Genomic DNA, 27,578 nt, shown 5'->3' with positions numbered 1-27,578 from the left:
ATCTGAAGTGAGACAATATGATAACACATGGACATGAGATAGAGATGGTGGCTGCCACTCCACTCACTGTTCCACATTTCAGTTGCACCAACCTGATTTCACCAGTGAGAGGAATAAAAATGACATTAGGAACAAATGCTCTACAGCCTTACAGACCTCAACAGCTCATGAAAAGGCTTTTTAATAGAGAAATGAGAAATACAGAAGAAACTGAAAAACATCAGGCTGCCTGAAAGACAAAGAAACTCTCTCAGCAAGCAAATTTAAGTTTAAAACATTTTTCTGCAGCGGAAATAAACTGAGATAATTTGAAACAGTTATATGTCTATAAAAGAGCAAGCCAGCTCAGAATAATCAGAAACTTGCTGATTAAAATACTCACCTGGAAGAAGGGATACTGAGACTGAATTGGGAGTCTCAATTGGATGCAGCAGCCTCTTGCATCTGACTCATCCCAGCCCCTGGATCACCCAGCCAAGCTCACTCCTCCCACCCACTGTGCCTGCCCTGGGTTAAATCATTAACTGCCCTGCTCAGCCAGAAGGAATAACTCTCCAGTTCCAAAAAGGACAGAGGCTGAACTCAGGACTGGGAATGCCCAGGTCCTGTTGGAAGGCCTGCCATGAAACACCTCCCACGTGGAGCATGTTAGCCCTGGAAAATGTCACTGGTAAGAGCTTCACAGAAAACATAACCATCAGAGTGCACTGAGCACTCCAGGGCTGTGCCATTAAAGCCAAGGTGCACCTTGACTTCCAGTTCAGATCCACAAACAGAAGAATAGGAAAACTTAAAAAAAAATATTGCAACTAAAAATGTAAAAAGTGTAAAAGTATTTCACAGACTTAGATGGTCTTTGAAGTACTAAAATAAAATGTTTCATAGATAAATTAGAGGCTGCCAGAGAGCTGCCCCTGACTGGTGATATTAAGCATAGAGATGCTGCTTCAATAAACCACAAGGTTGCCAGCAAGGCAGAGTGGTACCTCCTTAATTACAGCACTATAATTAAAGCAGTAAAGTCTCCTTGGTGCGCAGAGGCAGATATCAGCACAGATTATCCTACAGAGAATATGAAAGGAAAAACTGTCTCATTCCTGCCTTTTCAGATCAGAAATTCCCCATCAGACAGCCGGCACAGGGGCCATGCCCCCACATCTGGGGACACTCAGCTCCCTGCCCTCAGCCTGGCCTTACAGCTGAGCTCAGGAAGGGCTCAATTCTAACTCTGTACAAGTTACACACAGCTTTTCAATAGAAAATTCCTTAAAGCAGAGCCTCCACATTACAGTTTGGCATATTCTGGTACCTCTTAATCTCTTTTGAGCTACTTAGCCACCAAAACCGTAGTTAGAAAGGTACCTTGAGCACCACACAATTCTCCACAGAGGTTCAGATTGACAGAGATGCTCCCAGGAAGAAAATTCACACAACACAGAATTTCCCCTTAGTTCCTTCCATGTCAGATTCTTCATGGATTACAGAAAATAAGCCCCAATATTTCATCCAAGGTTTCTTTTAATCCTTATGGGCAGTCCTGTCTGCTGGGGCACATTTCTGCCAGACAAGAGGCAGGTGAGGTAAAGGTACCAGTTTCACAGTGTTTCTCAAAAGTGTAGCAAAAAGCAGCTTAGAAAAGTTTCTTTTCCAAGAGGTGACCTTTCCACCCACCAAACTGCTTCACTTCTTCAAGAGGCACAAAGAGAGGGAAGCTGTGCCTTCTGATACAGTCTAACTGATATCAGTAGCTGTGCTACTGGTACAGTCTAATTTCTCTAATGAGGTTTCATTTATCATCATTTCTACTTCTTCTGGATGTAACAAACTTCTGAGTAACTCAGTCTGAGTGATGCACTGGAAAAAATGTTAAGCAAAGAGTTTCTCTAAGAGGAAGAGATGATGTGATGATGTGACCATGAATTTAGCTGTCTGGGAAGTGTCCTGACTGATCACACTGACCCTGATATGCACTGGTTTTATCTGAGAGTTATGATAGTCCCTGTGGGTTTGTGGAGTCAGTGTGGAGGTGGGAAGGAAGCAAATGTTGTATCATATCTGAGGACTAGTGGACAGTGATTCCAATGCTCCTGGTTTCTAAATGGGAAACAATGTCCTCCATGCAAGGCAGAAGCAACAGGCACACCCAAGGGAATGGAGGGGATGCTTGGGATGTGTCTTGCATTGGATTTACTGAAGGAAATAAATAGAAGATGCTGAGATTTTGCAGCATACAAACTGCTACAGCACTGATGTGTCATGTGTGAAAGTTAAATTGAATTACAATGGAGTCAATACAGAAAAAATCACCTCCATGTACTTAAATGCTATGAGTATCTGTGAGATTCTGGCAAAAAATACCCCAAGTGGACACTTGAGGAGTTCCACTCAGATCTCAAGAAAATGTATTATTGTATTCTGAAAATGTGGAAGGAAACTTTGTAATGATGAATTTAATTTGTATTGATACACTGATATCCCTGTTTTGATGAATCAAAAAGTGTGCTGTGAGCCTTCTTCTGTCATGACCCTCTCAGAAAGAGGATTAGCTCAGGCTTGGGAAATCCCAGTATAGAAGCCTTTTGGTCTGGAAGGCTTTTCTCATAATCCCTTACACCCTGTATTTTCCACCTTGCTTTTTCTCAATGTATGAAGCAGCAGCAAGCACCAAGGGAAGAAAAGCATGGATAAGGTACATTGGAGTTTCTCTCACTGGAAGAAGGCAGGGACTTGTTTCTTCCCAAGGCCCCAGCAACCATTTTATCAGTGCCTGTTAAGGAGATCTCCTGATTTAGTTTCTTTTGACTCCCAGGTGACAACAGACAATGACAAAGTCAGACCACAGCCACTGTGCTTTGAGACAGAACACTCCACGTGCATTTTGAATTGAAAATCCTGTCTCATAACTAAAGGTTCAGCAGAAATTCTGGCTCACATGGTGTAGTTGTTTCCTACCACAGAGATCACATCACATGTAATATTCAAGACAGTAATGAAGATCTCATTACTTCTTTACACGCAAGCAGATATTAGAAATTCCTACTGAACTACAGTCAGAAATAACCAATCAGCTGAGAAATGATACATTAGCTGTTTTGCAGCTCTTCAGCTCTGATCCTTTGCTCTTTCCTGTTTTTTGAAGGTGAAAGTAGATGTCCCCGACCCCCGATTTGTGTGTTGTTCTACAAGGCTTCATTATGGTCTGAATTAACTCTAGAGGCCTGGAACCCTGAAGGAAAAAATATATATGGGAGCTTCTCAGAAAAGCCTTAAGATTTGTGCTTCTCTCCTGGAGGTGAAGTAGAGCTTTGCCCAAGTCCCCTCAGGAAAGGCAGAAGTGGCTCCAGTGTGTTACCAGGGAGATTGCAAACTTAATTTGCACGTGTCAGCCTGCTGCACTATGGAAATTAGTAATGATTTAATGATCTGGGACTCTCCTTGAATGGCAACGAAGAGTAGAGATTGCAGAACCATTTCAGACAGTGATCCAGTGCAGGATTTGGGATAAGTGAAGTCTGAGCACAGAGAGAGAAATGAAATCACAAAGCTGTAAAAAAACCCAGTTGTATAGAAGAGCTGGCAGGAGGAAGGTCCTCTCTCACATTGTGATAAGGAAGAAATTATTTGTGGCTCAGCCACCTGCACATGAAGCTTTCTCTCATGCAGACCAGGAGCAAATACTTCCTGCAGTTCATAGAGAGAAGATCAGGCCTTTGCGCTGTGCTCCAGAATTGACAGCTCCAGTGAAGCTCTCCAGGTTGCTCTGCATGTGCTGAGTGTGCCCGTAGGTCTGAGAGCAGCAGGAACCTGAAAAGCTGGTTTGTGCCTGGTGAGGAGATTCTGTGCAATCCACACAGGGAAACCTGGCCAACAATTCAACTGCAGGAAGAAAATGCATCTTCCAGGCTCTCACCATAAACTATTAATTATTATTATTGCAACTACTAATTAATTCTATAATTTTGAGGAGAAGTAGCTCAAAGGCATTGAGAAACAGCTTCTTGCAGACTCTCCTAAGCTGAGGTGCAAAGCACAGGTTTGTGGCAGGGAAGTGTCCCTTGTGCCCTGACTGTGCCACACAGGGGAGCAGGACCTGTAGTAACTTACTCATGGGTGTAAGAGCACTGGGTGCAAGGGAGGGGGTTCTACTTGCAAATCCCATCTGCAAAGGTCATGGCACGAACTGAGCAAGGACCCAGCTCAACCCAAACAGTTCTACTGACAAACACCACCACTCATTCCTCCATCTCCAGATTTCAGGCCATGTGTTTTCTCATTTCCCCACACCTGACACTGCTGATACTTGCTGAAAGGATAAAATTAACATCACAAATTTGTGAGGGAAAACACTGCCTACTTGTGAAAAGAGGTCAGCCTCTTCAGTGTGGAGAGCACGTTGTATATGTCATCATCATCAGCTTCTTCTCCCTGCAAAGGAAAGGCAATCCATGAGGAGAGCCCAGCAGTTCAGCCCAGTACATTCCTGCACAGGCAGGAGCAGCTTCTTAGGGGTTTATGCTGCTATCAAAACTGTCTCCAAATTTTCCAGTGACTTTTATGTAGGTTCCATAACATTTAAGTAACCACTGCACAGCACTAAAAAATAAGCAAGATCATCTGACCATATTCAGCATTATCACTGTGTTAATATCCAAACCAGCATCCTCTAGCAGGAGAAATCATTCCCAAGACCAAAATCTGAGTTCTACCTTATTTTACAAAAAGGACTGAACCATCAGCTTTAATCATCAGCTGATGAACATGCTACAACACAATTTTAGTATTTTCTGCAAACTAAACAGCAATTTCCCTTAGGGAATCAATTGAAAATAAGGTATTTCCAACCCTACGTTTCCCAGCAATTTTCTAAAATAAGAAACCCACTTGCAACAATTCTTCTTCTCCATTTCATTTTGGTAATTTCTTTTCCATCTAAAAGCCTAACAATTAAGACATCTTCCTGCCTTCAGATGCAATTGTCAATCAATGTTTCTCCCATTATCAGCCCAGTGAGAAGCCATAAAGCAGTGGGATATTTGCTTGGGTACCAGCATGCAAATTTTTAAATTTAAAATGTCTTTAAAATGATGAAATAGACTTAATAAAATTAATTATTCAAACAAGTATCACTTAAAAAAGAGTATCACAAAGGCCATAGTTTTAAATCCTTGCTACTGCTGTTCTCTTTCTTGTCTTCTACTTTTGTCTTGGTTCTGTCTCCAGATCTCTGTGTCCCATGTCTGACCTATGCACTTGCTTTTCCTTAGAGATCTAAGGCTCTTAATTCATTTCTCAGATGCCTTTCAGACAGAGTGTTTCTCTGAAAGCCTCTCCCCTGCTCTCCTGGCAGTGAACACCCCCAGGATCATGAGGCCTCGCTGGCCTTGTGGTGTGAAGGAAGGGGACCCCTCAGAGCAGCCCGGGGTCCCTCAGGAGCCCCAGGGCATCCTTTAGGGCTTTCTGCACTGGAGCACAAAGGGAGGCCACTGGCAAAGAGAGGGGAAGGGCAAAGGGGTGGGAATAAGCAGGTACTGGCTCCCTGATTCAGCAGCAGCCATAGAGCAGTTCTAAAGAAAAAACAAAATTAAGGAAAATTGCAGGAAAAACATTTTTCTCTCCTAGTCCATTTGTCCTGAGAAGACTCTTGGGAAGGCATTTATAAATCCCAGCACCTCAGTGCTCTCCTCTGTCTCCCCTTGGGTAAAGGCTGAGGCCAGAGGGACCTTTGGAGCAGGGCCAGGAGGGGCCAGGCCTCTAAAAGGCCACTATTCCCAGTGCTCAGCTGCTGGGCATCCATGGGGTGTGCACAACTCGGGTGGTTCTGAAGCTGGACCCTTGTGTGGCAGCCCAGCCTCAGCCCTTTTTGCTGCACAGGTCAGGTTTTGGTCCTATTGGCCAGAGGAGAGGAACTTCAGAAACCCAGGCTAAAGTGTAATGTGGCATTAGCTGGAAGGATTCCCTTGGCACACACAGGTGGGCAGAGATGGAGCACAAATTCTGGACTGTCTTTTCAGGTTCTGATCAGAAACTTATGAGGAAATACACCAAAAGTGGCAGCCAGGTAGACAGCAAGCTCTGTGTATTTTATGGAAGAATGCACAGTGGTGCCCCATCTCTGGGTTGTGTGCACATTTCTGCAGCTATACAAACATTTTAATTCACTCTGCAGCGTGACAAGGCACATTTACAGTGTGCCTGTATGTGGCATGCTACATAAAAATAGGAAAAAAAGGCAGATTTCCTTTCACATGCCATTCTAAATCAGGGACTTAGCTTAACTTTCTCTAAATGTACATCAAAAATTAAATGTATCTGCCACAGTGCAGTGCATGACTACAAGCAAAGAAAAAGATCTGTGCAGCTCTCATGTTATGTTTAAAAGGCATGAAAATTACAACAAATTAAGTAGTGCTACACCAAGTTAAATTGTTGCAAAGGAGGAAAAAATGAGTACGGTTTCTATTCTTATTTAATGTATTCTGTCTTATGCATTTTGAAGGATAAATTCTTATAACTAAATCCCAGGTACTTCCAGGTTTCAGACTTGTGTCTTTTACTCTTCCCAGGGCTCTTTTAATATGCCATTATACATATTTTGTTAAATCCTCTCTTCCATTCAAAACATAATCCAACCTTGATTTTGCTGCCTGCATATCCATTTGGGACTACTGGAATCACTACAAGCATTAATGTAAATGCAATTTCTTCTGCATTTTTCATCATCTTTCACCCATTCATCCACTTAATTTCTTATGTGGACTGTTTTAATACTCAACTAAATTTTCAGAAGCAGGATTGTCCCATAGTCTTGTTTTACACCATCAATGATTTGAAGGCTTAATGGCTACTGTAAGGGACTTTCCACAGGGAGAAGTGGCTCCAAATAATTATGAAATAGCTGCTGCTGCTCTACATCTTCAGATGGATAATTTCACAGCTTGCTAAGAATGTTTTTCTGTAGTCTATCCTAGCATATTTTAGGCAGTTAATTTCAACAGTTTTAAGAAAACAAACCTCCTGCAGTAGATCCTCCACAGAATGGTTGAATCGATCCACAAATTCATCAATAAGCTGGCTGTGGGCTATGTCAACTCTGTTCTGGATGGTGTATTCCTCACTGCAGAGGATGCTGTAGGTTTTGCTGCAGGCTTCCAGAACATCTGATTCCACATGCTTTTCCACAACAAACTTAATCTGTTTCAGTAAGGCATCCAGATGCTGCAGAGCAGAAAAGAACTTCAGCTTTCCCCTCACCGGGACAAAGGCGCTGAGCAAAGCCAGCACCAGAACTGCCAGAGCAGCGGTGGCACTGGGGGCTGAACAGTGGGCACACCTGAGAGCAGCCACACTTCCTGCCCAAGGCACCATACCTTTTCCATCCTGCCTGTGCTGTAGATTTCCAGATCAAAGTACTGAGGGATCTGCAGGAGGTTTGCAACCTTCTCGGCGTCAGCGGAATACTGGAGCATCATGGAAACAAAACAAGCAACAGGGAAGTGAAAATAAACTCCTGCACTACAGAATGAGAAAGTTTAAAGACAGCTGTAAATCCCAGTGAAAGATTTATTTTGTTGGAAACTGTACCTTTGATAGCAGCATGGGAAGTGCAATAATGAAATGCTCAGTCAATTTATTTCTGTCATCTATCTGAGTTTTTCTTTCTTTTGCTGTCAAGACCTGGAAGTGATCAAACATAACTACAGTAAATACAGTTTCTGCATATAGCATTCATTAACTTTTCTAAACATTGTATTACAAACAAAAATCCATGCAAGTGTATTTTTAATAAATCAAAAGAGGAGGGAATAAAAAACTCAAAACGCATTTGGGCTGAAGAGTGATTAAGTGGGAGGACTGTGTGTCCTAAGAAACTGATTGAAAAGGAAAATACCATATCACCCAGCATGACATTGTCTCCACACATCAGCATCTTTTTAGGATTGAAATTCAAATATAACCCAAGTCAGTGGAAGTTTTGCTATTGCTTCCAAGTGTACTGAGCTCTGGCTTTCACACATTAAACCAATGTTAATGTAAGACCTCAGGGCAAACTGAAGTATAATTAGGAAAACCAAAACCAAACCACACTGTAGCAGTGATTTTCATTAGCAGATTCATGGCCTCCTCTCTAAACTGGAATGGAATTCTCAATGAGAACGTACATCGAGGTTCACAGAGAGGTACTGAAGCACTAATGCTGTCAGAGCAAAACCCCCTTGAAACAGTGACCAGAGACACAATAGTCAAACCAGCATGCTTCATCAAAGCTTAATCTGGCTTCAGGAAAGGAAAGAATACTTTTGAAAACAAATAATGATAATAAAATACTCAAGTTAGCTAATGATTCACGTAGAGCCAATCAGCCATTCTGCACAGTAAGGGTTACAAGCTAAAGTCAGAGGAGAAACTATTTCACAAGAAGGTGAGTGCTTAATTAGAAATCTGCTCCTGTTTCAACTCAGAGAAGAAGTTGGAGGGATTGTGAGACAGGACAAATCTCCAGTGACAAGGCAGAGATCCCTGCAGTTACCATCCCACAGCTCATGGTGTAACTGAACAGAAGCAAAAGCTAAGAGTCACCCCTACATGGCTCTGCAAGGGAGGAGGAGCAGCTGGACACAAGGCATGTGCTTGGGTGCCAGGCCCTGTGTCAGCAGGAACCCAAAACAGCCGTGGAAGTGGGGGGGAATGGATCAGTAACCAGGATAAGACACCACTTGCACAGTGCACAGTGCAGGGATGGCCCCAGAGCAGCCTCAGCCCCTGCACACCCACCAGGGCAGCACGAGCCAAGAATGCCAGCCCTGACAGCCCAGTTGTGTTCTGGGGACCAAATACTGCTGTTCCCTGGCACTGGGAATCGATCTGGGTCCCCAGCATGACTTCCAGGCTCTTCTGACCATCCTTCAAAAGGTGAAATTTGTTTTACTGATGTATTTTCTTTAGCTCCAAATACAGACATTGAAAACTTAAGGCTAAGCAATTTGCTGAACTTCAGTGAATGGAGCTGTAGATCTCTTGAGAAAGAGGAAAATACCCAGAAAGTTAGTACTGACATTATTTGGTGCTCCAAACAGAAAACACCAATGGGATTGCTTTTTTTTTTTTTCAAATTTAAAGGTCACTTTGCCTGCTAGAAAGGTTTGCAGCTTGAGACTAAAAAGTTGTGCCTACAATACAGTTTTGGTAACAAAAGATGTGCTTGTATAAATTTGAGTAAGTGCTCTCATGGATTCCCTCCTCAGCCCTGAAATGTTTTAATAAATTAGGAAGTCCTAAGAACATGCCTTATAAATTAAGGCACCTAAAGCATGTTTAAATTGATGGTTTCTTGGAGCTGTTCCTGCTGTTTCTGGATATGAGACTAATCTGCTTTGGCACGTAAAAATTAAGAAGTTAAGTAACTGCATTATTTTAGCAATAGTAAATGCCAAGACTGTCTCCAAATTTCATCTTTATTAAATCTGTGGCTTTCTTTAACAAACTAGTTATGATTATTTAGAATGGATGCTAACAGAACTACCATATGTTCATGTAGGTTTATTCCATTTTAGTCTATCCTAAATAATATGGGGACTACGAAAAATCAGGGGAATATGTCTGAGAAGCTGAGACTGCTTTGGAACATGGATGCTGTATTTATGGAGAATACAGCTGAAAGCCTGTTATTACCCTGACCCTATGACTTATACTGAAGTGTTTAAAACTGCATGTCCAGCCTTAGGAATGGCCTTCCACTAGTGCTCAAACTGTTGCTATAAAATGAACTGAAGAGGCAATCAGACAGAATGTAAAGTTCTGAAATTCTTAGGGCACTCAGTGGATGGATGGATGAGGCCTAAAACCACAGACACACTCAGACTGGTCCCAGTCCCACCCCTCCTGCTCAAAGCAGAGCCAGCCCAGGGGTCACACTGGGAGGATCAGGGCTTTGTCCAGTCAGGTCTCAAAAACTGCCAAGCACGGAAAGGACACCTACTCCCAGTACCTGTTCCAGTGCTTAAACACCCTCACAATGAAGATCCTGTTGACTTTTCTGTAAATTTTATATCCATATTAGCAGCTCATTAGTTTCATGGAAGACAGTCAGAGGTAGTCTGCTCTGCTCCTATACCTTCCACTCTAATTTAGTTTTAACGTTAGGGGCTGGAGATGTGGGTACATTACAAATGTAAGGCAGGGGTATGATAAAAAAAGACTTTTATGCTGTAAATTTTTATTTCTTAACTTGGTAATGCAAACCCCAAAATCAAAGAGAAAACCAAACATGTCCAGAAAGAGAATTTCTAATATTTTTCTTAGAAGTCTTCAGATGAAACAGCAAACACCGATTAAAAAGCTCTACTGCAGAAGTGTCCCGAAGTGGTGTTACAAATATCTTCCATGCTCTGGTGACAGCCAGGCAGCTGCAGCCCCACTCACCCTCTTGCCGGTGCCCCTGCCCACGGGGGGATGTGCCTCGGCAGCCTGTCGGATGGTGCACACCATGAGCTCGATCAGGGCGCTCTCCTGCCGGTCCGACATCGCTGCGGGGAGAACTGGGCATCACTGGGGGCAGCACAGAGCCACGGGACAGGGCTGGGACAGCCGGGAGCACCCAGGAGCACCAGGGGAGCACCCAGCAGCACCAGGGGGGCACCCAGCAATAGGGAAACACCCAACAGGGGAACAGACAGCAATAGGGGAACACAGACAGCAATAGGGGAACACCCAGCAGCAACAGGGGAACACGCAGCAATAGGGGAACACCCAGCAGCAACAGGGGAACACACACAGCAATAGGGGAACACCCAGCAGCAACAGGGGAACAGACAGCAGCAATAGGGGAACAGACAGCAACAAGGGAACACCCAGCAGCAACAGGGGAACACCCAGCAATAGGGAAACACCCAGCAGCAACAGGGGAACACACAACAGCAATAGGGGAACAGACAGCAGCAATAGGGGAACAGACAGCAACAAGGGAACACCCAGCAGTAACAGGGGAACACCCAGCAATAGGGAAACACCCAGCAGCAACAGGGGAACAGACAGCAATAGGGAAACACCCAGCAGCAACAGGGGAACAGACAGCAATAGGGGAACAGAGCAGCACAGATCACCCACACACAAGGTACTTTGTCACATTTATGGAGGCTTTCCTGCCTCCTCTTTAATTTGCCATTCACATAATCTCAAAATGGACATGGCAGAAGTGAAAGAAGCCCAGAGAAATGTAGGCTGGAGAAAAGGATCACTGAAGGGGAACATAAGGAAGATCTATAAAATAAGGGAGTGCCATAGAGGACAAACAGCGACAGACAATTCACTGTCCCTTCCTCATAAACCCTCTGCTCTTTGGCAAGTGCTTTTGCTCATATTTGGAGGATCAAACCCCACGAGGCTACACAGAAACAAGGAAGCAAAGTGCCTAATTTCCTAAGGAAATTACCCTATAAATACCCCCACCACTGCAGCAGGTGCGTACCAAAAGGTCAGCTTTTGAAGCATGGACATGATGAGCACACCTTGCCAGGAACATTGATTTTTCAACCACCTAAGCCTTATGAAGGTCCCTGAAGCAGGAGAATCCTGAGGAATTATAAAGGATCTTGAATGACACTCATTACCCTTGGGAACACCTTGTCCCCTGCCTCCCTGGCTATTTTGTGCACACAGGTCTATTACTAGCAAAAGGAAATCTGAAACTAATGGTGAAAGAATCCCCCTTTGTTTTTTCTCTTGAGAATTCATTATGTGTTCACATTGCCTGGAAAAGCCCCATATTTAACTAGCATCACCTGAAGTGCTTGTTTATTCAAAATTGTATTAGCGATTTAATTTACTGAAATAGTTATTTAAACATTCAGACAAAATGAAGTCTTAGCCTTTAATATTAGGGACAGTACAGCAGACTTGAGAAAAAAACCCTCCAGAGTACAAATAAAAACAAAAATAGAGTACAAATTGCTGCTTCTGAATGGAAGTACATTAAAAATGGATTAACCCAAAATCTTCAAATACGCTTTCCAAACAAAGCACAACATAAAAAGATGTTTCACTATGGGTGGCAGAAGTATTTAAGGAATAATTAACAATACTCTGCAATATCAAGGAAGCAAGGGTTAAGCCAATACCTTCTTCTCCTTGGACTGGCTCCTCCAAGAGCAATTCTGTCATACATTCCCAGTCTTTCAGCAGTTCTTGAGAGCTCTCCCACAAGCTGTCCACCAAATAGGCTGCATGTTCATGCAACTAGAAAATCCAAAGCAATCATCAGTACAGCACTTGGTATAAGCACCAGTTCTTCAACTTTCACAATCATGTGGCCACAGAGAGTGTCCTGGGCATGTATCTTACATTAGCTGGAAGAACATTCAGTTTGAAACTAACTCGGGAAGGTTTTCTCCCAGCTGAATGATACCAGTGCAACGGGGTTATGTTTTAACAGAAAATGGAATAAAACCAAACTGAGCTTCTATTGCACAAAGCTGCTTGTTTGTGAAATATTCCCAGAGTTTTGACCCAGAATCTGTAAACTTACCTTTCCTCACTTTCTCACTGCATTACAAAAAGGTGAGATGGTGAGACATGGGAGTTGTACTGTATGTGTTTTGAACAAGCATTTGGTTTTCATACATGCTGCTATGTGCTCAGAAAAAAGGAGCAAAAACCCTGATGATTTCAAGGGGTATAGATTTAACACTAACTTTAACTGCAAAAAATGTTTTTATGTAAATTAACACAACTGTTGTAAAGTGAGAAAAAATAATCCATAGGCTTCTGCTGTTTTCTAAACTCATCTTTAACTACTACCAACAAGTATCAAGCACAACATGCAGTTTGTGCTTGCCAGTGACTGATTCCTCAGCTGGAAAACATCCAAATGCAGAGAAGGAGGTGTCAGTCCATTCCCCTCCTCTGTTTCTGCCAGCTTTGGGCAAAATGTCATGGAGTTACTGCTGCTGGGCAAGGTTCAGTCCCTTGAATGCAGTCCCAGGCTGCAGCGCTAACCCGTCCTACGCACCTGCAAACTCCCAGCTCTCGAACTCTTTACTAACACTGCAGCCAGCATATTCTGCTTGGTTCCTACAGACTCTCAAAAACAACAATAACAAAAACTGGCCCTGAGAGCAAAGTGACCTTCAGGGAGCAGCATGGGAGGCACTTTGCTGATCTTGGCTTCGGGAGTGCAGCAGAGTTTCTTTGCTCCTCAGGACAGGCAAGGTCAGTGCTCGCTAACTCCAATCACACACACTCACATCTAAGGTGTCTGCACTGTAAAACACAATGAACTTTACAAGTTTTAAAGAAGCTGGAACTAAAAATCCATTCAGGTGGCAGATGGAAGGCTTACACAGGTGGTGACATCTCATCCAGATTAATTTGTAGGTTTATGAGGTGTTTCTAAAAAACAAGAACACTGTACTGAAATTTTGTCCTTCCTTCTCAGCAACTCTGAGTGGTTTTTTTCATTCTCACAGTCATGTCTCTTGTTCAAGGCTTCATAAGAATTAAAATAACCAACTGTAATATCTTTCCTTTTGCTTTTTACCCAAAATATACTACCCTCCCTTCTCTAGAGAAACATTTCTGTCATTCCTTTCTTTCAGTCTATTTATTATCAAATCAAATGTATAATTTTGAACCTTTCCCCCTCTATCTTCAGAATGTCCTGTACCTGACAGCATCTTCTCAAATTTTCCTCCCTCCACTGCCATTCTCCACCTGAATTACTGTTACTGCATGTACCATACAATTTCCCATAGATGCTGTCTCTATAAATCACGAGCACAATCCCACCCTGGGTGTGTTCATCAAACACTTCATGTCACTATATCTATGTTTGCTGCTCTCGTCCTCCAAGGTTTCCAAGATGCACCTGCATAAAGCCCTGAAAGACCTCATCTCATATCTCATCTCATCTCATCTCATCTCATCTCATCTCATAGCTGACTCTGCTCTGAGCTAAGGACCCTCAGGTCCTTTGCACTCTGAGTTCATCCATGATTCTGATCACAATTGGAGATAGTATGCAATTTGTGTTCTGTCCTGGTTCAAATTATTTTACTCCACAAAGAACAACTCCAGAGGTATTCTCCTTGCAAAGAACCATTTACATTTGTGTGCAGCAATGCACCCTGGCAGCCACCACAGCACCAGCAATGCAGTGTGAGTACAGTGGGCACATGCACGAGCTAAATAAACCATGAAGATTTTCAGATCAATCTGCTCAATGGACAAGGAAAAGGAGGGGCAGGGAAAAGTGCTTACAGTATTTCTGAAAATATAAAGAACAAATGGAAAAGAAAAGACAATTTATTACTGTATGTTGATAAATCATTACTTAAGTTCCAGGTTTTATTAAACATTTAAAGGTTAAAAATGACTTTTTTACCTCACTTTCAAGAAAGAAAAGAACCAACATTCTAATAAGGTTTCCATTTGGGCTATTTCGACCCCTCCTCTTTGCTAGAGCCTCTTCTGCTTGGGGATCATGTCTGCTGAACAGCCTGAAAATAAACAGAAGGAGCTCATGGCTATCACAACAATCCTCATTTCTGCAAGAATATGGTGAGCATTCATTCTTGACACAGTAAATTTGTTCATAAAACAGTGCAAATATCTCAAGCTATTTCTTTCAAGGGAAAGAGGGCATGACCTCTGCCTGTCTGAAGAGATGAATTTATCTTCAGAGTCTCTGGTTCCACAAGGCTGGAAGAATTTCACACAGGAAAAAGCTCTCCAAAATCTACTTATATTGAAGGTTTTGCACAGTTTTAAATATTTGCATTACTTGTACAGTTTTGAATTTATAACTTACCCAGTCTTACAGTGCTCCAAGAGCTAAGGTTGCATCACTCCAGCTGGGCCATGGTACAAACAAACCTGATACCCATCAAACAACCAACCTCAGGTACCAGGAGCAGCATCAAGGATAAAACCAGCTCCTGCTCATTATTTGGGGTTTCACAGGTAGGTGACACACTCTGCACTGCGTTCCCTGATGCATGGCCCATCCCAAACCCCTCTCAATGCTCACATTTTCCAAGAGACCTCAGATGTGCCAGTATTGCAGTCACAGCAATGCCTGTTCTGCTTTGAGAAGTTTGAAAGCTGTTCCTGGCTTTTACAGTGAAACCACAAAGCACATTAACACAAGAAACACAGAATTGTGATCTCACTGCTGTAATTCACTGAAGAGAAGGACGAGTTACACACAAATGCTGTATTTTAGTTAAAAACATCACCTCATCCCCCTGCTTATCTTAACAGATAAGCAATGAGCACCTCTGCAGGTGCTGAGATACCTTACAACCTGCCCCTCAGGGCTCAGCCAGTGATCCTCTGTATTTGGTGATCCTTTATATCCTCTGTACTATTTGCTTTCCTTTGCTAAGCACAGAGAGCAAGTGTGATGATTATCATGGAGCAAGTGATAGTGAAATGCATTAAATTATAAATAAATCACACCTCAAGCGCCTCAAATAGATTCTAACTTATTTAACTGGAAATTTTCTTTGCAGAAACCAAGACAACATTAGGTAAGAATGGGACAATCTTGTCTCCAGGCTGTTAGCTTTGAGACACATTTACAGAAGGCAGCTTTGTACCTTGTAAAAGAAGTCAGAATGAAGTTTTGTCTTTATCCTAAGTGCACTTTATATGTCCTTATTTACCTTTGAGGCATTTTGCAAATGTATTTTGTCATGTGTTGATTAATAAAGGAATTTTTGTATATATTTTTAAAGAGAACCTAACCCTTTCCAGTAACTAGTAAAATGTCTTGTAGGTGATAGAAATCTGCACATATATTCTTTGAAACAGATAGTGCTTGATCACAAAGCTGGAGTTCCAAAAATCCACCAATGAAAGTGTACAATTACAATGTGGACTTGTAAATCCCTAATAAACCATAGAAAATTAGAGCACTGTAAAGAAAAACAGATGTTTTTGTGTATTTTTTCCTACCTGTATCTCGGCATGAAAAATTAGATAATCTGGGTTCTGATATAAATCCTCTATACATATAATACAAAACTCTAATGTCACAACCCATGAGGGGAAAAAATCAAATTCCTGCTGAAAGATTTTTAACTGCAAACAACAAAAAGAAGAGGGTAACTCCTGTGATGTGGCAATGCCCTGGTCACAGTTACTGAGGTGGTGTGACTCACATTCATGGAAAAGCTGGCTCATGTCCTTTGGCACAGTGAGGACATGAGAGATGTAACCATAATGCAGTGTATTTTCAGGGGAAGGCAGTGAATTCATAAACAAATTTTGTAATTATTGCTACATAAAAACCTCCCAGGTTCACAACATTGAAGTAAACTGGCTTAATTCTTGATAGAAATTATGACTGTTGATGTATCAGGTAGACGACCACTGACCACAGCCCAATATATGTATCTGACCACACCAGGAATTCATCAAGTGCTGCAGGACTTAAACCAACTTTAGAAGTTTATACAGCCTTTGTATATTTAACCCTTGAGGAGTTAGGAAAAGTTATCTGAATTGTAGAGCAGTAAAAATGTGCATTTGGTTTCTTCAAGTCCTCAGGTCTTGTTTAAACAAGACAGTAAAATCTCTGGTTTAAATGAAATACCCGATTTGCTGAATTGGGATATTTCCCTCTACTCCTTCTTTGCTTTTTGACCTTACCTCTCTAGGAAGCATTCACAAATTTGGTCTTATTCCAGGGCAACTGATGACTTACTTTTTGTGGAGGAATTCCCCAGCTGCCACTGCCACAGGCCGGTGTGCTGAGTACACCAGGTGATAAACATTCTCACAGTCTTCATTGGACAGAGCCTCCTCGCTCCCACTGAAAGAGTCACAGGAACACCTGAACTGCAGCAGAGGTTTCATTTCCATCCCCTCACCTCCCACAGCTCACTTGGGACAGCTACCAGGTTGGCTCACTTCCCACAAAATCCTAAATGGTTGAACAAGGACTTCAAGGACCTTTGGTTCAATCTCAAAATACAGAGGCATTTAAAGGGCGTGTGAGACTGGAAGTTTCTCTGATTTCCTTCTCCCAGTTGTATCAATATAGAGATAAAATAGTATTATGAAAAGATCAGAATCACTGCTTATTCCTTCGTCCATCACACAAACTACAATGCACAAACTGCAAGATGCCACACACTCATCAAACATCATAAAGTAAAAACCTGGAATCACAGAATCCCCTAGGTTGGGAAAGACCTCCATGCTCATTGAGTCCAACCATTAACCCTGGTCCTCTGTGTTCACCACTAGTCCATGTCCCCAGGTGCGACAGCCACCTCTGAACACTTCCAGGGAAGGGGATTCCATCACTTCCCTGGGCAGCCTGTCCCAGAATGTAAGCAAAAATGATAGAAAAATACCAGCACTGTCCCAGTCAGGATGTTACCTCCATCCCTGTTTAGCTGGCATCCATCAGAACCATTTATGTAGCAGGACTGTAAATCATTTGGCTGCATATTATACACAATTTTAGTTGGTCATTCCCCATCAGGATTGCTCCAGACACCTTTTTGGAGTTCCTACCTGACAGAACATTTCCCTGATCTCTTCAAGGTGACCCTGACTCTTCTGGTGCTAAATGCATTTAGTATTGCCTGTGCTTTCAAAAGGCAACCAAAGAGAAAGCAGGAGCGGACAAAAAAAAGTGCACTGGCTAATTTTTGACCTTAAAACTTACTGTGTTCCCAAAAATTGCTATTGCAGGGAAGAGATGTGCTCTACATGTCATTTCTGATCATATTAGTTATATTTACTTTAAAAATAAAACAGTAGATGCAAGATTTCATTTCTTGCTAATATTACAAGGCTAATCTCTTTAAAACAGTGTGACCCATAAATAAAAAGCTGAAGTCTAGACTTCTCTACTAAGGAAAGGCTAGTGCAATCTTTTGTCCAAATTCTGCATGTCCAAAAACATTCTTCAAAGTAGAGCCACTGGATATAAAGTATGAAGCAAAAATTCTATGCATCTGCTTGTAAACCAGATGTTCTTTAGTACAGCTTTTAATAGATACATTATAAAAGCCTAGCAGTGCCCCTCCAGGTGCACACTCATGAGGCTGCTGGGGACAGGCTGGTTCCACATCAGCACCTGGGAGGATTTCTGACATGATCCTTACCTCAGGGGAGCCATTGCATCCCCACATGGAAAAGCCTGGCAGCAGGTGTCTTACCATGTGACTATTTTCAGCTGTGCCAGGAAATCAGTCAACTCTCCCTGCACTGGATCTGTGTTACTGCTGCAGTTATTCTAGCAAGAGTCACCCACAGACACTGGTTTTGGGAGGACAGTTGTTCTGCCCTTGGCAAAAGGTAGAAATGCCCTTTGGCATTCTTCCACACAATGGATGCACTAATGGCTCCAAAACATCCACACATTTTTACACTTTGCCTCCTATATTCCCATGAAATGAAATATCTTACTTGAGCTTCCTGTCTGTATTATATGTTCAGTCCAACTTCATACTAAGTGTAAAGTAACACATTCACTTCAATACACAAGCCAAGCACTCAAGTCACTCAAATGTTACTGGTTTAGGTGATTTTCCAAGGGAATGCAGGGGTTTGGAGCAGCACTCACTGGAGGATGAGCGTGACCAATCGAATGGCTTCCACAGCGACGTCGTACTCCTTGTCCAGGGTCATGGACACAATGCGGTCCTGCAAGGCAACTCGGGGTCAGTGACAGGGCACAAACACAGCACAGCCAGCAGCTGGGAAATTCTAGAGATTACAAAAGAAATACTTCTGGAGAGAAAGATGTTCTGACTGCACCCTGAGAAGGAGTGCCCCGCAGGATCACCCAACCTTTCAGTGCACCCCTTAGCTGGGTGCTGCATGCACAGTGGAACAGCAGGAGCAAGTGCTTCAACAGTCCTTATCCTTGTGTGCTTGCCAGAAAGGGAGGCAGGAGACTTGGGAGTTCCAGCACTGTTCCGGGCTGGGTTAATTTAACAGGTCTTTCCTGAAAAGTCACGTACTTAGGTTGGACACCAGCAGAAGAACTGCCCCACTTCATTCCCCTGAAACCAAATCATTTCAGAGGGAAGAACACTGCATATATGGAAATAGGGTGAAGGAAATCACACCTGAATTCATGCACCTGCAGATTGCCTGTAAAGTTGTGACCTTTGTCCTGTCTACATCTGAAGGTTTGAAGTAGATCTCAAGAATTAACACTACAGAGCTTCTCTAGGAAAGTGGGGAATTCCATGGTTTGACTTCGTGTTTTCCCATACTCTTTCCAGTGAAGACAAGCACATCATTTTCCTGTCAATTCAAATGATTTTCTAACTTCTAAGGACCCTGTAGTTATGAGAAGTCTTTTAAGGGTTTCTTTCTCCTTAGGTTCCGTTTGCTTACTGGCAAAAAGCTGTGATTGGTGTATTTTGTCCTTCCTATCCGGGGAGAATTTCCATCCAGCCATAAAAATGCAGTATGTCTCAGTGCTCTTTGCTTGACTGATCAAGTTACTGAAAAGAAATCAGGTCATCTGAAAATAAAACTTGATTTCTCTGGCTTAACTTGTTCAAGAAGGACTAGGTACTCTATGACATTTTGGGATATGAAAAAATAGAAATCAGGGACTGGGAAAGAAACAAGGGAAGTGTAAGGCAACAACAGTGAAAGTCACCAGAACAAACTAGGACAAAATAAAGGTTTTCACCTTTTTTCTCTAGTATTCCATGCATTTAAGGGCTGAAGGGGAACATCAAGCAACTGGTGTTTATTTCGATACAGAAATTTCAGATCAGTACTTAAAGAATGCATCGTGGCTGTCTCAGGTGTTACTTCCCAACAAAACCAGGTCAGCAGAGACACTTTTTGTCCCTGTGACTGAAGGAGCCTCTATCAATCACTATTAAGTTCCTGCGGAATTTGATACATTTCATGTAGCTGTAAACAGTTTAAAAGACCGTGAGAAGTCCATGAAGAGACCCAATGAAACAACTTTCCACACAGGACACTCTGTTATGAACAAGACAACAAAACTGCTGTCAACTTTTCCTAGGGTCCTGGCCGAGGAACACCAATAACAGCACCAAGAGAAAGAACAGCCAGGTGTACTGATCTTAAATGTCTCAGTGGAATTTCATGTATTCCCTCAAAGTGTATCTTACACCCCAGGATACCTCGGGGAGGGAACTAGTTCACATTGAGTGAGCACACAGGTGTAAAACTCCTTCTGCATCTCTGAAAAAAGCCTGGAAGAGAGGGGATTTTCTCTCCTGTCCACAGAGCAGGAGGTACCCTCTGAATCTGGAGCCCTTTGGGACTTTGAAACCAACTGACGTGAGAAGGCTTCTTTATCCAAAAAGACCATTCTCTCAATTTCCCCCCCAAAATATCAGGCTTAAAATAAACAGCACAGATGTGTCATTTTCTGCCTTGGGGCCAGCACCTCTGTGTGGTGGCACCTGCCAGCCAGGCCCCAAGAGCCTTCCCAGCAAGTCCTGCACACCTGGTGCCTCTGCAGGTGTAACTTCTGGGGCCGAGCAAGTTCCAACCCCCCCTGCTCAATCTGCCTTTACAGAGATTCCCTGCACCATTGTGCAGCAGCAGAGCAGGGCACAGGCCTGTATTTCTGACTTGAAATTCTCAGTGTCTCTGGAGATCAGTTTCCATCCTGTACTGGGCTGTGAACAAGGCAGACTGAAGAGCCAACCTCTCCTTCTGCTCCCAGGCTGTGGAGACAGGGTCAGGGATGAGGGAGTCTGGCACTGACTGCAGGGGAGTTAATTCACAGCTTTTCCATGTGGGGTCACTTAATGGCTGTGCCACACAGGACTTCTTGATGGAAAACAAAAGTCTTCTCTTTGATGGACAAATTTTTGTTTTGATGGACTAAGCTTATTTTCCAGCTTATCACCTACTCTTACAAACACAAGTGCTGGAAAGAACAGGCATCTTTCCTTTGAAAAAGGGACAGGATCACATCCTTGTCACAGCTCTCTGGAAGGTGGTGAAATATTAACACTCCAGCACAAGGCACTCTGGATCAAATTAATTTATTCTTTTAACAGCTAGAAGACCTCTAGAGAGATTTCTCTCAGTTTGAATGGATTGAACTGAACACCAGCTGAACTGTGCAGGTCGATTAAATTCTGATGAAGAAATATAAATAAGCAGCCATGGAACTGAAAATGGCAGTTAGGTCAACTGTTTCTCAAAGAGGTAGTGGTAGAGTCTGTGGCAGCAAGACATTTAGCTGATGTATCAGGGATTCAAAAAGCATTAATTTGGAACTTTGCTCCATCCTGGTGCCAAAGGCCACATCCCTGACAGCACAGCTGTAAATCCAAGTGCAGGCATTTGGGCCATGCCAGCTTTTTTTTCCTCTTGATGTGGCAGAAACTGAAACTGATTAATCATTCTGTTAAACAAATCTGTTCTCTAGGCTCACAGAGACTTTGAGCACACCTTGTCTTCTTATTTATTTCATAATTATACAGATTTCTGTAGTAAAACCAGCTTTAATGGGACAGAAGAAAGATGAATTCCTAACAGGGCTCCCTTTCCTCTGAACCTCTCTGACAGCAATGAAAATTCCTTGTGCCATCCCAAGCCAAGCAGCAATGCACAGGCTAACCAAGCTTCCTTTAAGAGAATTGTCTGTGCTGTGAAAAGCAGGATGTATTTAGAGGTTTCATGTCCCTGTAGTTTGCTGGAGTACATTACTGAATAACTATTGCCCAAAGCGTCTCCAGTTGTCCTGCAAGTTTTGCTGATGGGACAGGTTCAGCCTCAAAGCAGTCTTTTCCCTTACAAATTATGGGATCCTGGCAAAGCAGCACCAGCACATTTTCTAGTAAAGAGAAGTAGATAAAAGCACACGAGAGCTTTAGTGGCTTGTTTAAAAATAAATGGAATTACAGAAGCAGCAAATACAAACAAAACTTAAGTCTGCACAGAGGGAACAGGAAAAGCAGCAGAGTTGGAGGGTCCATTTTTCTGGTTGTCCTGTGAGGATAAAGCAAACCAGACTTAGGAGACATTAGAGAAGCAGTCTGAGGTCTGAACCTGTTTGCCAGGTTCTCTCCTATGAGAGGAAACTTTGTCTTTACTGCAACAGTCCCAGAAACTGGCTTTATAAAATTAGAAGAATGCAGGCCCTTAAGTGGTCTCACAAAATGATCCAGTTTTATCTCCTACTTTAGTCAACTACACTCAGTTCATTGCTGGCAGATATTTATTTAATCTACCCTTTAAGACTGTTATCTTAAATGTTATCTTAAAAGAGTCTGCTCTATTATATCATTATCATTTTGGAAAAAAGCCTTCCTCAATACCTAGGCTTTACTGCAGGTTAAACATCTTTTTTCTGCATTTCAAGTGAATGTAGTAAAAGGCTGATCACCATGTTTTTATAAATTGTTTACATACAGGGAAAATATGACTAATTTTCTAATTTTTTTGCTTTCTAGATCAAACTGGAGGAATTAATTGTGAAATGGTAGACAAAGCCAGTGAAGCAGCATAAAAATCTACAGGGAGAAGTTTAAGTCTTGTGCACAGTATTTATAAATATTTAAACCACCACTTTTCTAAACAGAACTTTTTATCAGCATTATAATAATGATTTAAGTTAAAAGAAACCAGTCAGCTCTGTTTCTTTTCTAAACAAATTTTTTTCATCAGCATTCTAATAAAGACTTAAAGGAGATGAATGAGTTTTTCCTTGGGCTAGCCTTTCCCACAGCAGTGTGTTGTGCAGAACACAGAAGCCATGGGGAGAGGTAGCAGCTGACGTGGTGGCAGTGCCTGAACACTCTCCTCAGCAGGCATCCAAACAGGAGCAGGGACAGTGCTTCCACACCCATCTCTCCAGACAGTTCACTTGGAAAATAAAGCAGCCAGACCACAAAGTGAATTAACAGCCACATTCTTACCCAGATACTAAGCAAAAAGTTTGTGCTAATAAAACCCCCCTGAAATATCCCCCTGGCACTTCCCTCCTGAAGGCCCAATCTGGCTCAGGGGGTTTAGAAGCAAAATGTGAACTCCTGCTCTGCAGCAAGGCCAGTTCACTGTGTGGAGGACTGTGATGCACATCCAAGTGACTCCCTCTCCAAACACAAGCCCTTATTGAGCTAAAAAAAGCTGTGTAACAAACAATCTATCGTTATTGGCTGCTACTTTCAGCTATATTTTAGATTGTGTAAGTATACATCCTTTAAATTCAATAAATCTAAAATTAAATAAGTACAGGCAGATTGAATAATGACAATATATAAGCTATCAGTAATACATAAAGACAAATAATCATCCTGGTTAAGTCTGACAAATCTTCCCAGATAAACCCTGTGAAATGGATTTGGCTTCATTTCAGCATTCAGTAACACAGTTTTACTAGTGCAGTTACAAGCCTTGTCACAAACTAATGAGTTTATTTTTAATAGACACGACCCAAAGACCAGAGCAGGATGATGATACTTTTACTTTCTGTCCTCCTTCCAAAAACTGTATTTCCTCTTACCTTGAATCTATTAGTGAACAGCTCCAGTTTGGGAAACAACTCTCTGTTGGTATACAGACTCTGAAGAGCTTTCAAACACTTCAACCTCACTTCACCTTGCTAAATAAAACACACCAAGATTAGCTGTCAGAATACTGTAACCAAATGCACATGAATATTAAAAAACATAATACTGTAATTTGTTTAATGTACATTTAAAATTTTATGCAAATGACCAAAGCCAATTTGCAATTCAGCTAAAAACCAAAACCCACATGCAGTCACCCACAATGTTAAATTTCTTCCTATTTGCATATAGAAAGAATTAATGTACCATCACTTACATGTCTGTTAGTGCTTCCCTTTCAAGTGACTCCCCAAAAAGATAAAGAATGTAGCAAGTAAATCCAAAATAAAGATGGAGGATCTCCAGGTGGTTGGTGCAGGCAGTGTGGCTGTTTGTCCTCAGGAAGGAGCCCACAGGCACCTCATGACTGACAGCTCATGTTCACAATCAGTGCACAAGGGCTCAAAATGACTGGGCACGGGCTCAGCAACTCAACTAACTTCGAGGGCAGGGACACAGGGAACACACATTGCATTTGTTATCCCCAAAAGTTTTACATTCCATCCCTCACAACAGGACAGCACAGGCTGTGAAGGATGGAAAAGGTGTGAGAGACCCTCCAGTGGGGAGCAGGTGGCTGCCACAGGAACAACACATCTGAGCCACAGCCCGAGGAGCCCGTGGGGTGGTTGTGGTGGTTGTGTCCCTGTGCCTGAGCTGTGCTGCTGGCAGCAGCTCATTCCCAGCTGCTCTTCAGCTGGGAATTGCTTTGGTCTGCTGGGCTGCAGGCAGGAAATGGGGGTGTCATGGGACAGGGCCTTTGGTGTCCTACAGGAACACTGCTGATGAAGAGAGGGACTGGATCCTCTGTGCTGCAGGTGGACAACTCAACTGCACCATCTTGGCAAACTAGGTATTCTTGTTGAAAAATATTTGTGGATAGCAAAAAGGTTATAAACACAAATCTACTCAAATATGATCTGTAGAGTTCACTGCAGTGTCAATTTACTTTTATGAAAGTGAAGACACTACCAAGTCTAAGGCCTTAAGCTGCTCAAGAACTAAAATGAACCATTGAACTTCATAAATAAAACTCCATATCCAGAGGGCTTCATTTCTGAAACTGTCTATTCCAGAATCCAGTCTGTGTTTAAAAAGTGCTCACACTAAAAACGGAAAGAACATTCACAGGCTGACATAAAAACAGAAGATATAAATCCCGACTTTAAAGTTTCTTTCCTCCTTCACATCTATTTCAAAAATTCAAATAGAAGACAAAAGCAGCACAGAAGTTGGATTTTCAGAAGAACTTCCATGAAGAACAACTGTTCCTGAGAAATCATCTCTCTATGTCCATGAGGAGTCTCTGAGCACTTGTGCTCTCTTCTAAGGCTCTTTTTGACTACCACTGCAGAGAAAGGCAGTGAGATGTAAGCTACGTTTAAAGGGATCTATCATAAGATCTTTCAAGGTACAGAAAAGAACTTTCTTGAAGAAAAATTACATGGATGTGATCAACTGCTAAAAAAGCCCAAAGAAACGCTGCTTGACATTCTTTTTTTAACAGCACCTGTGTGGCAGTACCAGAAATGGTGTCTCCTCTGGTGCTCATAGTGCCCAGGATGTCTGGAGCCATCAGTGCTCACAGGACATGAGCCTCTGATGGCCTCAGTGTACTGAGGGTACCCAGAGGGTCAGGATCAGGTTAGTTCTGGCCTGTATGAACACTGCAAGGCACAGGGAGGCAGCAGCTTTAGTTACAGCTGCACTGGAGCCTGTCCCACCTGTGAGCCAATGGCCAAATGTAAAACTCACCCACAACGGGACCTGTGCACAACAGGCTCAGACTGTTTGAGCCTATGGAGCCCAAAGCCCTTGGAGACCTCCCCAGACTCCACAGATCCATGGTCCCAGAGTTCAGTCCAGGCCCTGAAGCCAGCAAATGGAGCCAGGCAGGCAGGAACCACACCCTGAGCACAGGCTCCTTGCATGGCTCCTTGCATGCCCTGCCAGGAGACTGCAGCCAGGCCCTAACCAAAGCGTCGCGGACCAGAGCTGAGGAGAAGGGACTGCAGGAGCAGGTGAGGAAGAGAGAGAGAAAGGTTGTGTTACACCTGGTGCCTCTGGCTGGGAGCAGGACCAGGAGATGCAGAGGCAAACCCTGGAAATGCCTGCCCTTCTGGCAGAAGAATGATGAAGGGGGACTCTCTCCGAGTCTGTTTTCTAAACTCTTGGTCAAGGATGGAATTCACCTCATTGGAGAGGGAAGAGCTCCTGCACATCAGCTTGCTAACCCTGGTAAGAAGGTTTAAAACCAAGTCAGTGGAGTGGCAGGAACACCCTGGGAAGCCTAAAGAGCAGTGAGCTGGGCAGGAAGCAGAGAAGGGTATGGTGCAGGTGTGTGTGGATGCACTCCAGTCCAGACTGGAGGAGCAGCAATGTGCCACAGACCCTCAACACGCCATACACGAGATGGTTCTTGGTAACTGTGAGAATCATCCAGCTCACAGGAGCTTTGAACACCCCAAACACCTCCTAGCAAGGAAGTAATTGGGTGGGAATGCTCAAGTTAGGGTGATTCTTAAGAAACTTATATCAGCATAAAAGCTGCAACCAGGGATGGACAGGGAGGACAGCAAGAGTCTTGGTAAACTAAGAGATTAATTTATTTAACTAATTAATTAAGTAATTAGGAGGTCAAGCACAAGAGGAACATCTGCTCCAGAGGACCCTGGGTTCATCCTTTCCAAAGAAACAGACAAAAAGCAAAGTAAGAGGAATGCAAAGAAGGAAAAAGCATTTCCTTACATGTTAGGAAGGTTTTAAGAACCGTGACTGTCCAGGTATCTAGAGACAATTATGGTTTCAAAACAGTTCCATGTGTCAATGAAGTAGGTGAAAATTAAGACTGAACAGTCTAATTTAACACTTTTATTTTCAAGAGGGTTTTTTAAATGCAATTATATAACAGTTTATACACTTTTAATTTATGCTCCCAGATACACAAGAATGAAGAAGATGCTTAAAAGTAGAGAAAGGCAAAACTTGAAAGCCACATTCAAATGAGAATCTATAAAAACCAAAAAATCCCTATAGACATTTGTCTGAAATCTGGGAGACAGCATTAACATACAAAATGTAAGGATTTTCCAAATTAGGGAACTAAACTTCTGTATCCTGCCTCTGAAAGACTACACTGGACCTACCACAAAGAAGCTAAGAACTGTTCTTCCCTGTGGTTTAATTTGTATGTCTTCTGAAGCAGAATATGGAACTGCTCGAGAATCTCCTCACTGCTGTCTCCTTTCTGCAGCAGCAATCTTCCAGAGAAGTTAATAATTTTGGGGTGACTTCTGTTCATGTGAAGTGCAAATAGCTTATGGCTATTGCCTCAGCCTTCATTTTTTAAATACCAATTATAGCAAAAATTATCTCCTGATCAAAGCAAAGCAAAATCAAGAAACTTGGGTACCAGCTGGCAGGTTTTTCAGGTGGTGCCAATGAAAACCATGCTGTTGAGGAATCTTGTACTTCTGAAGACTTTGCATTTTCAGTTGGCTCTAACTCCATCTTTTTCCAATATATTCTTCCTATTGCACCTCCACCCTCCTTTCTGTGCCTCCCAAGATGTCTCTTTCTCTCCATTCTCTCCCTTTTCATCCTTTGACACCTGCCCCATTCTGCCTACAGTCTGTCTCACTCTGCGCATGACACATCCACGACATCAACAAAACCCCACCACCTATCAGGTGGACTGGGACATTAAACACTTGAGTGATTTAAAGACTTAGAACCCCAAGGCACTTCTGTGGCCTGCAGCAAAAAATCCTGCAAAGCAGAGGCAGGAGAGCAGTCTGATAGAATTCTGCTGTGCCTGCTCCAAATGGTCCAGTTTTTTACCCTAACACTGTAATTCAAAATTCCTCTGATATGAAAGAACATGTTAATTTAAAAAAAACCTGAGGCATAAATATGTGTTAAGGCTGCAGGCAGATAACCAGACCCTGGCCTGAGGTTCAACTAGCTGAAGAGGATGTGAGAAAATACTGCACATGACATGAG

The 27,578-nt window shown here is 42.6% G+C and overlaps 1 protein-coding gene across 5 annotated transcripts in view; it reads right to left on the bottom strand.

Annotated features, from left to right (window-relative positions):
- The window catches only part of STAG1 (stromal antigen 1), a 174,993-nt gene that overhangs the window by 31,029 nt on the left and 116,386 nt on the right, over positions 1-27,578 (bottom strand). For all 5 annotated transcript variants that reach the window (XM_048314641.1, XM_048314639.1, XM_048314638.1 and 2 more), the window contains exons 11-20: positions 23,471-23,569; positions 18,575-18,654; positions 16,700-16,807; positions 14,375-14,489; positions 12,114-12,231; positions 10,420-10,523; positions 7,582-7,674; positions 7,368-7,457; positions 7,012-7,215; positions 4,355-4,425 (exon numbers count right to left, since the gene is read on the bottom strand). In XM_048314641.1, coding sequence (XP_048170598.1) covers positions 4,355-4,425; positions 7,012-7,215; positions 7,368-7,457; positions 7,582-7,674; positions 10,420-10,523; positions 12,114-12,231; positions 14,375-14,489; positions 16,700-16,807; positions 18,575-18,654; positions 23,471-23,569 — 1,082 coding nt within the window. The remainder of the gene's footprint in view (positions 1-4,354; positions 4,426-7,011; positions 7,216-7,367; positions 7,458-7,581; positions 7,675-10,419; positions 10,524-12,113; positions 12,232-14,374; positions 14,490-16,699; positions 16,808-18,574; positions 18,655-23,470; positions 23,570-27,578) is intronic.

Source organism: Corvus hawaiiensis, chromosome 10, assembly GCF_020740725.1.
Source record: "Corvus hawaiiensis isolate bCorHaw1 chromosome 10, bCorHaw1.pri.cur, whole genome shotgun sequence".
Taxonomy (NCBI): domain Eukaryota; kingdom Metazoa; phylum Chordata; class Aves; order Passeriformes; family Corvidae; genus Corvus; species Corvus hawaiiensis.
The sequence above is the reverse complement of the archived record's forward strand: the minus strand, read 5'-3'. Positions and strand labels throughout refer to the sequence as shown.